Source organism: Phocoena sinus, chromosome 2, assembly GCF_008692025.1.
Source record: "Phocoena sinus isolate mPhoSin1 chromosome 2, mPhoSin1.pri, whole genome shotgun sequence".
In the NCBI taxonomy this organism is placed as follows: Eukaryota; Metazoa; Chordata; class Mammalia; order Artiodactyla; family Phocoenidae; genus Phocoena; species Phocoena sinus.
In genome coordinates, this window is record NC_045764.1 from 146941986 (window position 1) to 146957846 (window position 15861).

General features: G+C 36.2%; 1 protein-coding gene across 4 annotated transcripts in view; it reads left to right on the forward strand.

Moving 5' to 3' along the window:
• PCNX1 (pecanex 1) overlaps positions 1–15861 on the forward strand; it is a 173674-nt gene that overhangs the window by 28978 nt on the left and 128835 nt on the right. For all 4 annotated transcript variants that reach the window (XM_032622114.1, XM_032622115.1, XM_032622116.1 and 1 more), the window contains exon 2: positions 3066–3274. In XM_032622114.1, the coding sequence (XP_032478005.1) occupies positions 3066–3274 (209 nt within the window). The remainder of the gene's footprint in view (positions 1–3065; positions 3275–15861) is intronic.

Consider the following 15861-nt stretch of genomic DNA (forward strand, 5'->3'; position numbering starts at 1 on the left):
TTTATATTTCTACTAGCAGTTTACAAGAGGTCTGGTTGTCCATACTTAATTTTGTCTGATTTCTTAATTTTTGTTCATTAAGATGGGTGTTAATGATATATTGTTGAGGTTTTACATTGTATTTTGCTCATTACTGATGAACATGTTTTCATGTTGTTTTTATTGGCTGTTTATATTTTTCTGTGTAAGTTCTGTCTGTTGTCCTTTATTTTCATTGGTCTGCCTCTTTGTTATTGATTTTGAAGGAATTCTTTATATTTATTCTTCATATAATATTATATACACATACATATATAAATATATACATATTGCTATATACAGTGATACATGTTTTTAAAATAATTAATTAATTTCATGGAAAGTCATTTTATTTTAAATACAGCAGTGTGTACATGTCAATCCCAAACTCCCAATCTATCCCTCCACCCCACTCTTCCCCCCTGGTAACCATAAATTTGTTTTCTAAGTCTGTGAGTTTGTTTCTGTTTTATAAGTAAGTTCATTTGTATCATTTTTTTTTTTTTAGATTCAGCATATAAGTGATATCATATGATATTTGTCTTTCTCTGTCTGACTTCACTTAGTATGATAATCTCCAGGTCCCCCCTGTTGCTGCAAACGGTATTATTTCATTCTTTTAAACGGCTGAGTAATACTGTATATATGTACAATATTACTTGTATATATGTACCACATCTTTATCCATTCATCTGTCGATGGACATTTAGGTTGCTTCCATGTCTTGGCTGTTGTAAACAGTGATGCAGTGAACATTGAGGTGCATGTATTTTTCTGAACTATGGTTTTCTTCAGATATATGCTAAGGAGTGGGATTGCTGGATCATACAGTAGCTCTGTTTTTAGTCTGGAAATGAGGGTGTTGAACTAAATGATCTCCAAGAATTCCAGTTCTTAAGTGAACATATCATATGGAAATCAGCATCATGCAGAACTTCTATAAATATTCTAAGCAGTGTATGTGTTTGTATGTATTTATGTGCATGTTTACTTTGAAATTTTTGTCAATTTGTGTGTGTGTGTTTCTGTTTGGAAAAAGTTTTTCAGGGAACTTTTTTTTTTGCAATGAATATTAGATTTATTAAAGCTATAAATTAACTTAGAATTTTAAACTCTTTAAAAATTGAACACATTTTAACAATCATTTTTAAGAGATTCGGTTTTTTCATGTAGCTTAAGATCCCTTGAATTTAAATTGCATTTATAAATTTTAAGTAAATTACGTAAATTATCTAACAAACCTTTTGGAGTACTTAACTCTTCTAAACCTGATATTTATGGATTTTGTAAGATTTTAAATACATTTTATAAGCCTAGATCTGTTATTCAATGACATTTTAAATTGAAATCACCAGTGTAATTTTTTAGATACACTAATATGAAGGGCTTCTTAATCTAAGCATTTAAAAATACCAAATAGGACTTCCCTGGTGGTGCAGTGGTTAAGCATCCACCTGCCAATTCAGGAGGCACAGGTTCGATCCCTGGTCTGGGAAGATCCCACATGTCGCGGAGCAGCTAAGCCCCTGTGCCGCAACTACTGAGCTTGTGCTCTAGAACCCGCGAACCACAACTACTGAAGTCTGTGCGCCTAGAGCCTGTGCTCCGCAACAAGAGAAGCCACCACAGTGAGAAGCCTGTGCACCGCAATGAAGAGTAGCCCCCGCTCGCCGCAACTAGAGAAAGTTGCAGCAATGAAGACCCAACGCAGCCAAAAATAAATAAAATTCAAAAATAAAAATACCAAATATTTACCTATTATGCCTGCACTCAACCCAAAAGTATTAAACTTTAGTCTTGATTTACTTTCTTTTCCTGCATCCCAGTTCCAACCCACACTGTTTCCCTCTCTCTACCTCCCAAATAACTGTCTTATTTTTTAAACTTTTATCATATCTGTCTTTGAAACCTCCCTGGTTCATTAGAACCTTTTCAGTTTCACCTTCTCAAGCGGTTTGAGGATATCTTTCCAAGTAAATTTAGAGCCATGTTCTCAGATTACTGAGGTGGAACCTTATGAAAACATGTGAAATCTAGAGCTGTAAACACCTGGGATAATTTTTTTCTCATGAAAAGGGGCATAACTTGAGCCTAGTTTTATAGGCTTTCCTAACAGTGACTCTGAGTCATGCCTTCCAAGTGGGGTGTTCTCCAGCCTGCCAGCCCCGGACTCACGTCCACATCACTGAATTCTCAGGTATGATGGCTGTGCAGTCCCCACGCCCAGGATGCTTCTGACTTATTTCAATAAATCTATTTATTGCTTGATTCTATTCTGTATTCTTTTATTCATTTTATTTGGCAGGTTACAATTTTTCAGTATTTTAAGCATTTAAGTATTTTAAAATAAAACATTTGGATTTTGAATGTCCCCCATGTCTTATCTGGTTTTATAGTCATAGTTCTAAGGTTATTCTCATAAGTTTTAACTTGGGATTTTCTAGAACACAAAGTTTATATCCTAAAAAAAAGCTACAGGGAGCACATAAACAGAGATTATATGTATTTGGATCACAACCCTGTCTTATTCACATATTATATAATGTGATACCTTAACTCTCTACTTGTATTATAAGCTTTTTGGCATGGACTTTGTAACAGTGCTGTCCAGTGGACATATATTGTAAGCCACATACGTAATTTAAATGTAGCTACATTAAAAATAAAAGTAACAGATGAAATTAACTTTAATAATATATTTTATTTAACCCAATATAATCTAAATATATTTCAACGTGTAATCAGTATAAAAATTGAGATATTTTGCATTCTTTTTTTCATACTGAATTTTCAAAATCTAGTGTTATTTTATTCTTAGTGCACATCTCAATTGAGGCTAACCACATTTCAAGCACTCAATAGCCACACGTAGCAAGTGGCTACTGTATTGGGTGGTGCTGTCTTATACTTTTACAACTTAGTGCTAGGAACACAGTTGTTGCTTTGTGTGAGAATGTGTGTGTTTATTATTTTAGTTACAGATTTCTCTCACTGAATAAAGTATAAGATATTTTAAAATTCCTATCTTTATTTTCTTTCTCTTTAAGGCCCTTCCTTCTTCCATGATTATAGTAGCAGTCTATTGTCCTGTGATAGCTGCTGTTTTCATTGTTCTGAAGATGGTCAACTATCGACTCCACAGAGCACTTGATGCTGGAGAGATTGTAGATAGGAACACAAATGATTTCACAGATCAGCGAGCCAGAGCTGAGCAAGGCAACTGTTCAACGAGGAGAAAAGACAGCAATGGCCCAAGGTAAGGAAACCCATGCCACTCAGTTTGTAACGATGCAGTGATGCATGTGTACAGTGATGTGATTATTGTGTCATGCCTGTTCTGTTAACTGCTTTTAAGGCAGTGGTAGATCTTACCACCGTTGATACAGTGACAAGTGTGATTGTCACATTAGACCACAGCAAAACTGACTGGCTCTCTGGGGATAAATCAGTATCCTTGGCCTTGTTAATAAATAACATTTTAGAACAATAATAGTCATAATAGTGTAATAGTTATTCATACCAAAGACCAAAACCAATGGAAAACAGGTTAAAGAAATAATAAAATATGGCTTTATAAATCTAAGTATTTGTTTTTTATACATATAAATAAAATGTGTATATATATCTTAAGCAAACTGTGATTATATTTTACTTGACATTTATAATCTACAGTTTTCATTTTATCCATTGTAGATTTTTTTCAATTTTTTATTCTCACCTTAGAAAACTTAGCTGTTCCTTCCCTAGATCTTAGCATGACTGACTTCCTAGGGTTCAACTCTGTGTAGCTGTCACCCCTTTCTGGAGGCGTTCCTGGAGCCTGTCTCAGCTAAAATAGTCCCCTACTGCCCTCAGTCACATTCTATCCCATTACCTTGGCCTCACCCACTTTCTCTTTTTGACAGAGGGATCTATTTATCATAGTCAAAAGGTTATAGTGACTTTATAGAAATAATAGGTGTCCCTAATATAATTTTTAAACAGTTGCTATATGAGCACTTGACATTTTTAAGCTCATACAGTCCTCAAAAACAATTCTATGAGATGGTTGCTGTTATTATCCCTGATTTGCAGATGTGGAAAGTGAGGTGAGAAAGATCAAATAATCTAGGCTGTCAAGCTCTGGAGGTGAGGCCATGCTTTTAACCACTATGCCATGTTTCCAGTCAGTATAATATGAAATATTTCAGGTTCAAGATATAAATAATATCACTAAAAGTGGGTACTCAATATCTATTAAGACAGGTAATGTTTCTGTATATTCTCCAGTGCACTGAAAGCCTTCATCCTTTTTCAGTTACATTTTCCTCCATCCCTAACATGATTACCCTGTTTGTTCATTGAACAGATATTTTACCTTATAATAATTTTGTTAATAGCATAAATCACTATCTGAAATTATCTTACTTAATCATTTGTTTGCATTTATAAGCTTTTTGAAGGCAGGGCCTTGTTTTTCTTACAAACTATTATATTCCCATGTTCCAGAACAGTGTCTTGCACTGATAGGTACTCAGGAAATACTTTGAACTACTGAAAATACTATTTCTGTGATAGTATTTTTTTGTTTGTTTCTTTGTTTTTTTATACAGCATGTTCTTATTAGTCATCAATGTCAATTCCAATGGCCCAGTTCAGCACACCACCATCCCCACCCCCCCTGTGGTATTCCCCCCTTGGTGTCCATACGTTTGTTCTCTATAACTGTGTCTCAACTTCTGCCCTGCAAACCGGCTCATCTGTACCATTTTTCTAGGTTACACATACATGCGTTAATATACAATATTTGTTTTTCTCTTTCTGACTTACTTTACTCTGTATGACAGTCTCTAGATCCATCCACATGTCAACAGATGACTCAATTTCGTACCTTTTTATGGCTGAGTAATATTCCATTGTATATATGTACCACAACTTCTTCATCCATTCATCTGTCGATGGGCATTTAGCTTGCTTCCATGACCTGGCTATTGTAAATAGTGCTGCAGTGAACATTGGGGTGCATGTGTCTTTTTGAATTATGGTTTTCTCTGGATATATGCCCAGTAGTGGGATTGCTGGATCACATGGTACTTCTATTCTTAGTTTTTTAAGGAACCTCCATACTGTTCTCCATAGTGGCTGTATCAATTTATATTCCCACCAACAGTGTAAGAGGCTTCCTTTTTCTCCACACCCTCTCCAGCATTTGTTGTTTGTAGATTTTCTGATGATGTCCATTCTAACTGGTGTGAGGTGATAACTCATTGTAGTTTTGATTTGCATTTCTCTAATAATTAGTGATGTTGAGCAGCTTTTCATGTGCCTCTTGGCCATCTGTATGTCTTCTTTGGAGAAGTGTCTGTTTAGGTCTTCTGCCCATTTTTGGATTGGGTTGTTTGTTTCTTTAATATTGAGCTGCATGAGCTGTTTATATATTTTGGAGATTAATCCGTTGTCTGTTGATTCATTTGCAGATATTTTCTCCCATTCTGAGGGTTGTCTTTTCGTCTTGTTTATGGTTTCCTTTGCTGTGCAAAAGCTTTGCAGTTTCATTAGGTCCCATTTGTTTATTTTTGTTTTTATTTCCATTACTCTAGGAGGTGGATCAAAAAAGATCTTGCTGTGATTTATGTCAGAGTGTTCTTCCTGTGTTTTCCTCTAAGAGTTTTATAGTGTCCAGTCTTTTACATTTAGATCTCTAATCCATTTTGAGTTTAGGGAGTGTTAGGGAGTGTTCTAATTTCATTCTTTTACATGTAGCAGTCCAGTTTTCCCAGCACCACTTATTGAAGAGACTGTCTTTTCTCCATTGTATATCTTTGCCTCCTTTGTCACAGATTAGTTGACCATAGGTGTGTGGGTTTATCTCTGGGCTTTTTATCTTGTTCCATTGATCTATGTTTCTGTTTTTGTGCCAGTACCACATTTTCTCGATTACTGTATCTTTGTAGTATAGTCTGAAGTCAGGGAGTCTGATTCCTCCAGCTCTGTTTTTTTCCCTCAAGACTGCTTTGGCTATTCGGGGTCTTCTGTGTCTCCATACAAATTTTAAGATGATTTGTTCTAGTTCCGAAAAAAATGCCATTGGTAATTTGATAGCAATTGCATTGAATCTGTAGATTGCTTTGGGTAGTGTAGTCATTTTCACAATATTGGTTCTTCCAATCCAAAAACATGGTATATCTCTCCATCTGTTGGTATCATCTTTGATTTCTTTCATCAGTGTCTTATTGTTTTCTGCATACAGGTCTTTTGTCTCCCTAAGTAAGGAGACAAAAGACCTACCTAGAGAGACAAAAGGTAGGTAAAATACCTACAATTCCTAGGTACTTTATTCTTTTTGTTGCAATGGTAAGTGAGAGCGTTTCCTGATTTTCTCTTTAAGATTTTTCATCATTAGTGTATAGGAATGCAAGAGATTTCTGTGCATTAATTTTGTATCCTGCAACTTTACCAAATTCATTGATTAGCTCTAGTAGTTTTCTGGTGACATTTTTAGAACTCTCTGTGTATAGTATCATGTCATCTGCAAGTAGTGACAGTTTTACTTCTTCTTTTCCAATTTGTATTCCTTTTATTTCTTTTTCTTCTCTGATTGCTGTGACTAGGACTTCCAAAATGTTGTTGAATAATTATGGTGAGAGTGGACATCCTTGTCTTGTTCCTGATCTTAGAGGAAATGCTTTCAGTTTTTCACCATTGAGAATGATGTTTGCTGTGGGTTGTTTGTATATGGCCTTTATTATGTGAGGTAGACTCCCTCTGTGCCCACTTTCTGGAGAGTTTTTATCATAAATGGGTGTTGAATTTTGTCAAAAGTATTTTCTGTATCTATTGAGATGATCATATGGTTTTTATTCTTCAATTTGTTAATGTGGTGTACCACATCGATTGGTTTGCGTATATTGAAGAATCCTTGCATCCCTGGGATAAATCCCACTTGATCATGGTGTATGATCCTTTTAATGTGTTGTTGGATTCCGTTTGCTAGTATTTTGTTGTGGATTTTTGCATCTATGTTCATCAGTGATATTGGTCTGTAATTTTCTTTTTTTGTAGTATCTTTGTCTGGTTTTGGTATCAGGGCGATGGTGACCTCATAGAATGAGTTTGGGAGTGTTCCTTCCTCTGCAATTTTTTGGAAGAGTTTGAGAAGGATGGGTGTTAGCTCTTCTCTAAATGTTTGATAGAATTCACCTGTGAAGCCATCTGGTCCTGGACTTTTGTTTGTTGGAAGATTTTTAATCACAGTTTCAATTTCATTACTTGTGATTGGTCTATTCATATTTTCTATTTCTTCCTGGTTCAATCTTGGAAGGTTATACCTTTCTAAAAATTTGTCCATTTCTTCCAGGTTGTCCATTTTATTGGCATAGAGTTGCTTGTGGTAGTCTCTTAGGATGCCTTGTATTTCTGTGGTGTCTGTTGTAATTTTTCCTTTTTTATTTCTAATTTTATTGATTTGAGTCCTCTCCCTCTTTTTCTTGATGACTCTGGCTAATGGTTTATCAGTTTTGTTTCTCTTCTCGAAGAACCAGCTTTTAGTTTTATTGATCTTTGCTATTGTTTTCTTTGTTTCTGTTTCATTTATTTCTGCTCTAATCTTTATGATTTCTTTCCTTCTACTAACTTTGGGTTTGGTTTGTCCTTCTTTCTCTAGTTCCTTTAGGTGTAAGGTTAGATTGTTTAGTTGAGATTTTTCTTGTTTCTTGAGGTAGGCTTGTATAGTTATAAACTTCCCTCTTAGAACTGCTTTTGCTACATCCCATAGGTTTTGGATCGTTGTGTTTTCATTGTCATTTGTCTCTAGGTATTTTTTGATTTCCTCTTTGCTTTCCTCAGTGATCTCTTCGTTATTTAGTAGCGTATTGTTTAGCCTCCATGTGTTTGTGTTTTTTACGTTTTTTTCCCTGTAATTCATTTCTAATCTCATAGCATCGTGGTCAGAAAAGATTTTTGATATGATTTCAATTTCCTTAAATTTACTGAGGCTTTATTTGTGACCTAAGATGTGATCTATCCTGTAGAATGTTCTGTGCGCACTTGAGAAGAAAGTATAATCTGCTGTTTTTGGATGGAATGTCCTATAAATATCAATTAAATCTATCTGGTGTATTGTGTCATTTAAAGCTTGTGTTTCCTTATGAATTTTCTGTTTGGATGGTCTGTCCATTGGTGTAAGTGAGGTGTTAAAGGTCCCCCACTATTATTGTGTTACTGTCGATTTCCTCTTTTAGAGCTTTTAGCAGCTGCCTTTTGTATTGAGGTGCTCCTATGTTAGGTGCAAATATATTTATAATTGTTATATCTTCTTCTTGGATTGATCCCTTGATCATTATGTAGTGTCCTTCCTGTCTCTTGTAACATTCTCTATTTTAAAGTCTATTTTATCTGATATGAGTATAGCTACTCCAGCTTTCTTTTGATTTCCCTTTGCATGGAATATCTTTTTCCATCCCCTCACTTTCAGTCTGTATGTGTCCCTAGGTCTGTAGTGGGTCTCTTGTTTACAGCATATATATGGGTTTTGTTTTTGTATCCATTCAGCAAGCCTGTGTCTTTTGGTTGGAGCATTTAATCCTTTCACGTTTAAGGTAATTATCAACATGTATATTCCTATGACCATTTTCTTAATTGTTTTGGGTTTGTTTTTGTAGGTCTTTTTCTTCTCTTGTGTTTCCCACTTAGAGAAGTTCCTTTAGCATGTGTTGTAGAGCTGGTTTGGTGGTGCTGAATTCTCTTAGCTTTTGTTTGTGTGTAAAGCTTTTGATTTCTCCATCGAATCTGAATGAGATCCTTGCCTTGTAGAGTAATATTGGTTGTAGGTTCTTCCCTTTCATCACTTTAAGTATATCATGCCGCTCCCTTCTGGCTTGTAGAGTTTCTGCTGAGAGATCAGCTAGTTAACCTTACGGGAGTTCCCTTGTATGTTATTTGTTGTTTTTCCCTTGCTGCTTTTAATAATTTTTCTTTGTCTTTAATTTTTGCCAATTTGATTACTATGTGTCTGGGCGTGTTTCTCCTTGGGTTTATCTTGTATGGGACTCGCTGCGCTTCCTGGACTTGGGTGGCTATTTCCTTTCCCATGTAAGGGAAGTTTTCGAGTATAATCTCTTCAGATATTTTCTCGGATCCTTTCTCTCTCTCTTCTCCTTCTGGGATCCCTGTAATGCTAATGTGGTTGTGTTTAATGTTGTCCCAGAGGTCTCTTAGGCTGTCTTAATTTCTTTTCATTCTTTTTTCTTTATTCTGTTCCGTAGCAGTGACATCCACCATTCTGTCTTCCAGGTCACTTATCCATTCTTCTTCCTCAGTTATTCTGCTATTGATTCCTTCTAGTGTAGTTTTCATTTCAGTTATTGTATTGTTCATCTCTGTTTGTTTGCTCTTTAATTCTTCTAGGTCTTTGTTAAACATTTCTTGCATCTTCCCGGTCTTTGCCTCCGTTCTTTTTCTGAGGTCCTGGATCATCTTCACTATCATTATTCTGAATTCTTTTTCTGGAAGGTTGCCTATGTCCACTGCATTTTGTTCTTTTTCTGGGGTTTAATCTTGTTCCTTCATCTGGTACATAGCCCTCTGCCTTTTTATCTTGTCTATCTCTCTGTGAATGTGGTTTTTGTTCCACATGATGCAGGATTGTAGTTCTTCTTGCTTCTGTTGTCTGCCCTCTGGTGGATGAGGCTATATCTAACTCTGTGATAGTATTTTTAATGACTACACTGTATTCCATTTTGTGGGTATACAGTACCTTAATTTAGCTATCTTGTTTTTAGTTATTTCAATTATTTTCTAATTTAAATTTGTGTTAGATCACTGTGGTGTTCAAAGTTTAAATGACTAAATTTTTTATCATGATTTAGCAGAAGTAGAATTACCGGAAAGCTACACCCATTTTAAAGTTTCTCAATATATATTGCCAAATTCTGAAGATTTTTACCTTTTCATTACTGTGATCAGCAGTTTGAGGGCTTCTTTTTTTGTACATTTCACTACACTATTTAGTATTTTCACAAACTGGTAAATAATTCATTGTTTACTTTTTTCAGTTTTTGGATTACTAGTGAAATGGAGCTATTTTTCTTGTGCTGTTCCATTTATATTTGTTATTTTGTGAATTGTATATTTTTCTGTTGGTGGTTAGTTTTTTACTATTGATTTGAAGAAGATATTTATGAAGGATATCATTTTGTGTCAAATACTTTTCCTCACTTTATGGCAGTTTATTTATATATTTATATGCCACAATTAATTTTTCTGTGATGTGTTCCATTCAATGAGACTTTATTAGTTCTGTCTTTTTTTTTTTTTGTGGTACGTGGGCCTCTCACTGTTGTGGCCTCTCCTGTTGCGGAGCACTGCTCCGGACGCGCAGGCTCAGCGGCCATGGCTCATGGGCCTAGCCGCTCTGCGGCACGTGGGATCCTCCCAGACGGGGGCACAAATCTGCGTCCGCTGCATCGGCAGGCGGACTCCCAACCACTGCGCCACCAGGGAAGCCCCACAGGGTATTTTCACGTTCAGTTTTACTAGGTGTAATACAGGCTGTTTGCCAAAACGATTGTACCAATTTATACTCTCACCGTTAGTATGTGAAAGCCCATATTGTTTCATATCCTCAGTCTTTGATTTTGGTAAGTTTTAACAGTTTGCCGTTTTAACAGTTAACTGTTAGATGTGTCTCATTTTGACTTTAGTTAACCTTTCTGATTACTAATGAGGCTGAGCATCTTATCTCACATATATGGTCCATTTAAGTTTTCTGTTCTTTCTGGTGCCCATTCGTTTCTTTTTTATTTTTCTTTGGAGTTCTCTTTTTCTTATTGATTAAGAAAAACGAGTTTAAAAACATATATTCATTGTACTACTCCTTATTGGTTATGTACATTACAGACATCTTTTCCAGTTCGTAGCTTGTCACTTTGCTATTCTTAAGGTTTCTTATGATTATCATACATTCTTAAATTTAATACACAGTTTTATCGTTTTTTGGTAATTAACAATTTTGTGTTTTGTTTAAGAAATTATTCCTACACATATATCAGAAGAATACTCTCAGAAAGATTGTCTTTTTAAAGTTTCATGTTTCTTTTGTTTTCACATTTCAGTTTTGTTGGAAATTATTATGATCTGTTATAAGGTAGGGATTCAGGATTTGTTTTTTTTCTTTATAAATAACTGGTTTAATCAGTATTTGTTAAACAGAGTATCTTTTCCTTGGTGATCTGCAGTACTCATTTTGTCATAAATTAAGTTTTCATACATGGTGGGTATGTTTCTGGGCTCTCTTCTGTTCTGTTGATCTAGTTTATGCCTGTGCAGTTACCCCACTATCCTAAGTGCTTTATAACATGACTTTTGATACCTAGTGGGGCAAACCTCGTACCTCGTTCTTTTTCAGGAGTTAATTTGCTACTCTCAGCTCCTTGATTTTTGTTTTTTAAATAAATTTACTTTATTTATTTATTTTTGGCTGCTTTGGATCTTCATTGCTGTGCGCAGCCTTTCTCTAGTTGTTGCGAGCGGGGACTCCTCTTCGTTGTGGTGTGCAGGCTTCTCATTGCGGTGGCTTCTCTTGTTGTGGAGCACGGGCTCTAGGCCCACGGGCTTCAGTAGTTGTGGCACGTCGGCTCTAGAGCTCAGGCTCAGTTGTGGCACATGGGCTTAGTTGCTCCACGACATGTGGGATCTTCCCAGATGAGGGCTCGGACCCATGTCCCCTGCATTGGCAGGCCAATTCTTAACCACTGTGCCACCAGGGAAGCCCCTCCTTGATCTTTGATGTAAACTTCAGAGTCTACTGGGCAAAATCTACAAGAACTTAAGGTTTTTATTGGAATTACACTGGCTATGTAGATTCCTCTGCTGAGAATTGGTATCTTTACAATATTAAATCTCTCCATTTATTTAGTCTTCTTTAATGTCTTTCAGTAAAGATTTATCATTTCTCCATTAAACGGCTTCCATAGGGCTTCCCTGGTGGCGCAGTGGTTGAGAGTCCGCCTGCCGATGCAGGGGACGCGGGTTCGTGCCCCGGTCCGGGAAAATCCCACGTGCTGCGGAGCGGCTGGGCCCATGAGCCATGGCCGCTGAGTCTGCACGTCTGAGAGGCCCGCGTACCACAAAAAAAAAAAAAAAAAAAAGGCTTTCATAGCTTTTATTAAATTTGACAAATTATTTTATAGTTTTTCTGCTATTATATGATTTTTTCTATTTACCTTTTGATTTTCTCCCTTTAAATGTAGCAGTTTACTTTGTATCCAGCAACCTTATTAAACTCCCTTATTAATGGTAAAACTTTATAGGTTATTTCTTGATTTTCTGTAAATGATGACAGTTTTATTTCTTCCTTTCTAGACCTTATGTTTCTTGTTTAACTTTTCATTGGGTATAACTTCCCACACGTGGTTAAATTGAAATAGTATTGGTGTACATCCTTGTCTTTTTAGGAGTGCTTTTAAGTTTCACCATTAAATAAGGTCTTTGTTGTAGATTTTTGATTTCGACATCTCCTTTCCTCCACTCTCCCACTCGTAAATCTCCGTTCTGAACAAAAATGAACAGGAAAACAGATACACTTATTTCCAGAGCCTGTCACTATGCTTAGTACACTAGAGCTGTCAATTGGTTGCATAAATGAATGAATGTAGTAGGACTGACTACTTGTGCTTCTTGTTGTCATTGGCTGTGGTATAGCAGCTCAGAAATGCTTGTTCAAACTTTATCTTAGAGAAAGAGTCAAAGCCATTAATGTATGTATTACAATTCTAACGTTTCATCAGAGGAAATTAGCACACTGAATTTTGGAATTTGAATACAATTATTTGGAGACAAACCATATTTTTTTTCCATTTCTCATTCAGTGATGCTTACAGTATTGTAAATTAAGGATCCATTTAAAATATACACAGGTGAATTTTAGGCTAAATTTTCTGAAGATTTATTCTGTTTAGGGAGTTTGCTTTTATCTATTCATAAAGGAATGTTTATGAATGTTCCTTTGAGGAACATCGTTGTGATCTAGATTAGATTTGTAAATTTAGTACTGTGCCGGTTCTGTGAAGTTCTAATTAAAGCCTGAGCAGTTTATGATACTGATAATCAACAAATTAATTTGTGAAGTCTCCTTTATAATTCAGATCAAACCCTTTCTGCTTTTCTGCCTTTCCCTGTACCTGTTTTTATTTTTAAACAGATGAGGAAATTAAGGCATAAAGGTAGAGATTCCCTGAATTTGGTGTACTGCTTACTGCAGTAGACCACTTTGCTTCTGTGAGAATTGTAAACTACTTACTTTCCAGGTATGTGCTGAAATTTCCATTCCTGAAAATCTGCAAGTCTTGCTAATAAAGAAAATCCTTACTCAGTCAATTTATATGTTAGGACACCAACAGCTAACTAAACGGTCTGCTCCTGAATTTGTAGAGAAGAGAAAGGTACAGTAAGTTTGCAAGAGGATATATTTTTTCTATAAAAGGAGCTGTTTGTTTTTTCCTTCATCTTTTTTTCTCCCTTAATACCTCCTTCCCACTCAATGTTGACCATTGAGCATTATTTCTAGATTATTGTTTCTCCACTGGAGATGACCTTGCCCCCCAGGAGACATTTGGCAATATTTGGAGACATTTTTGGTTATCACAGGGAGAAATGCTACTGGCATCTGGTGGGTAGAGGTCAGGGATGTTGCTAACCATCCTAACGGTGCACAAGATGGTCTCCTACAGTCAAGAATTATGTGGCCCAAAATGTCAGTAGTGCTGAGGTTAAGAAACCTTCCCTAGATAATGGTGTTTCTTTTGGTTTTGAACTGGAAAGAGAACTTTAATGCCTGTTTGTTAAAAGGCATTATTGGTGTCTTAGACTATAGCCTTTAGAGTTAGACCTGGTGTTCAAATCTTTTCTCAGTCCTTACTGGTTATGAGTACTTATATTCATATGTGAAGGAAGAAAACCCAGAAAGAGCAGATATGATAACACATTGTAGAGTGATGAGGAAGTATTATTTGTGTCCTCCCTTCCCACCTGAACTCCATATACCAGTGACTTGGCTTATTTTGTTTACTCCTCTGAGACCTTAGGCAAGTTTTTACACCTTTCGGTTTTCAGTTTTTTCATCTGTAAAATGAGGATGATAGTATTTATATCATAGATTTTTAGGGGAATGTTTCATGAGAAAATGCAAATAAAGCATGCAACCCTATGACTGGAATGTATTAAGTATTTAGTAAATATTTGCTTTGTTATTAATAATAATTTTATGTTCCAATTATAATCATTTAGACTTGCTATCAGAAGTGATGTATAAAACTGGGTAAGATTGTCCATCAGCTGATGAATGAATAAACCAAATGTGTTCTGTCCATACAATGGAATATTATTTGGCCATAGAAAGGTGTAAAGCACTGATACATGCTACAACATTGATGAACCTTGAAAACATTGTGCTAGGTGAAAGAAGTCAGTTACAGAAGACCACATATTATGTGATTCCATTTATAGGAAAAAACAGATCCAGAATAGGCAAATTTATAGAGACAGAAAGTAGATCAGTGGTTGCTTAGGGCTGGGGGGAGGAGGGGTGGGAAGGGTAATAGCTAAATGGGTTTGCTTTTGAGATCATAAAGATGTTTTAAAATCAGCTGTGGTGATGGATGCACGACTTTATGAATATACTAAAAACCATTGAAGTGCACAGTTTCAGTGCGTGAATTGTAAGGTATGTGAATTACATATCGTTAAAGCCGATGCATGTAAACTTTATCCTTTCTGTGACATAGAACATTTGATTCCTTGGTCTTCACCTTGGTCTCCATCTTCTGATTTCTTTACAGTCTTAATTAGAGAATGCATTCCAACGGAGTTAACAGTATTGCTTGTTATTGCTCATCACTAGTTCAGTGGGTGACAGCTGCCTGTATATACACACTTGAGATTTTGCCAAGTTAGAAACATTTTTCTCATTCCGGTCTAGATAGCTGTGTGACTTAACACCAAATGGCCAGCAGATTTGGTCATACTCCACTTTTCTCACACAGGGACATTTGTATGCGGACTTGGCCATCATGTTTGTAACTGAGTTCCATTATGTTTTATTTTTATAAATGGGTTACAAGTTAGAGAGGTAATTTCCATTAGCTAACTGTAGCCAATGGCTTAGAGTTAGAAACCCAATGAGCAAACAGGGACATGGTAGTTATGAGACCATTCATTTAAAAAACAGCTATAGTGAGAAGTACATAAATGGAAGGTGAACTTGTAAGCAGATTGTATTTTGCCTATATCTTTTGATTGCAGCTATTGGAATCCCCACCCAAACAGGCTTAAGGTAATTTATGGCTCACGTTACCGAAAAGTCTGTGTTTAAGGGATGTCTTCAGATGTGGCAATGTGCAGAATTTCAAGTAGCTTCATGACTCTGGTTCCCTTTACCAGGCTATGCTTTTCTTTTAGTTGGCTTCTTAGACAGGCTCTCCCCTTATGGTTGTAAAATGGCTACGGCAGCTCCAGGACTCATCTTCTCAGCATTAAGACAAGCAGATAGAGAGAAGTTTCTTCTCTCAACAGTAGAACATTTCTGGCCTGAGTTGGGTCGTGTGCTTGTTCTAGAACTACTAGTTGCTGTGACCAAGAGATTGGGATATGCTGATTGACTTTGGCCAGTAGAGCTTACCCCTAAACTTGAGAGTGGGGTCAGCATTACCCACAGCCGTATGAGAGATTGGGATGAGGTGATTCACCAGAAGAATTTGGAGTTGCTTTTTTTCTTGTTGTTAACCAGGAGGTTGAATTAGATGCTAGACGGTAAGATAGCTTATGTCCGCAATAATGTCGAGAATATATACTAGAGCTTTTATCCTTGAT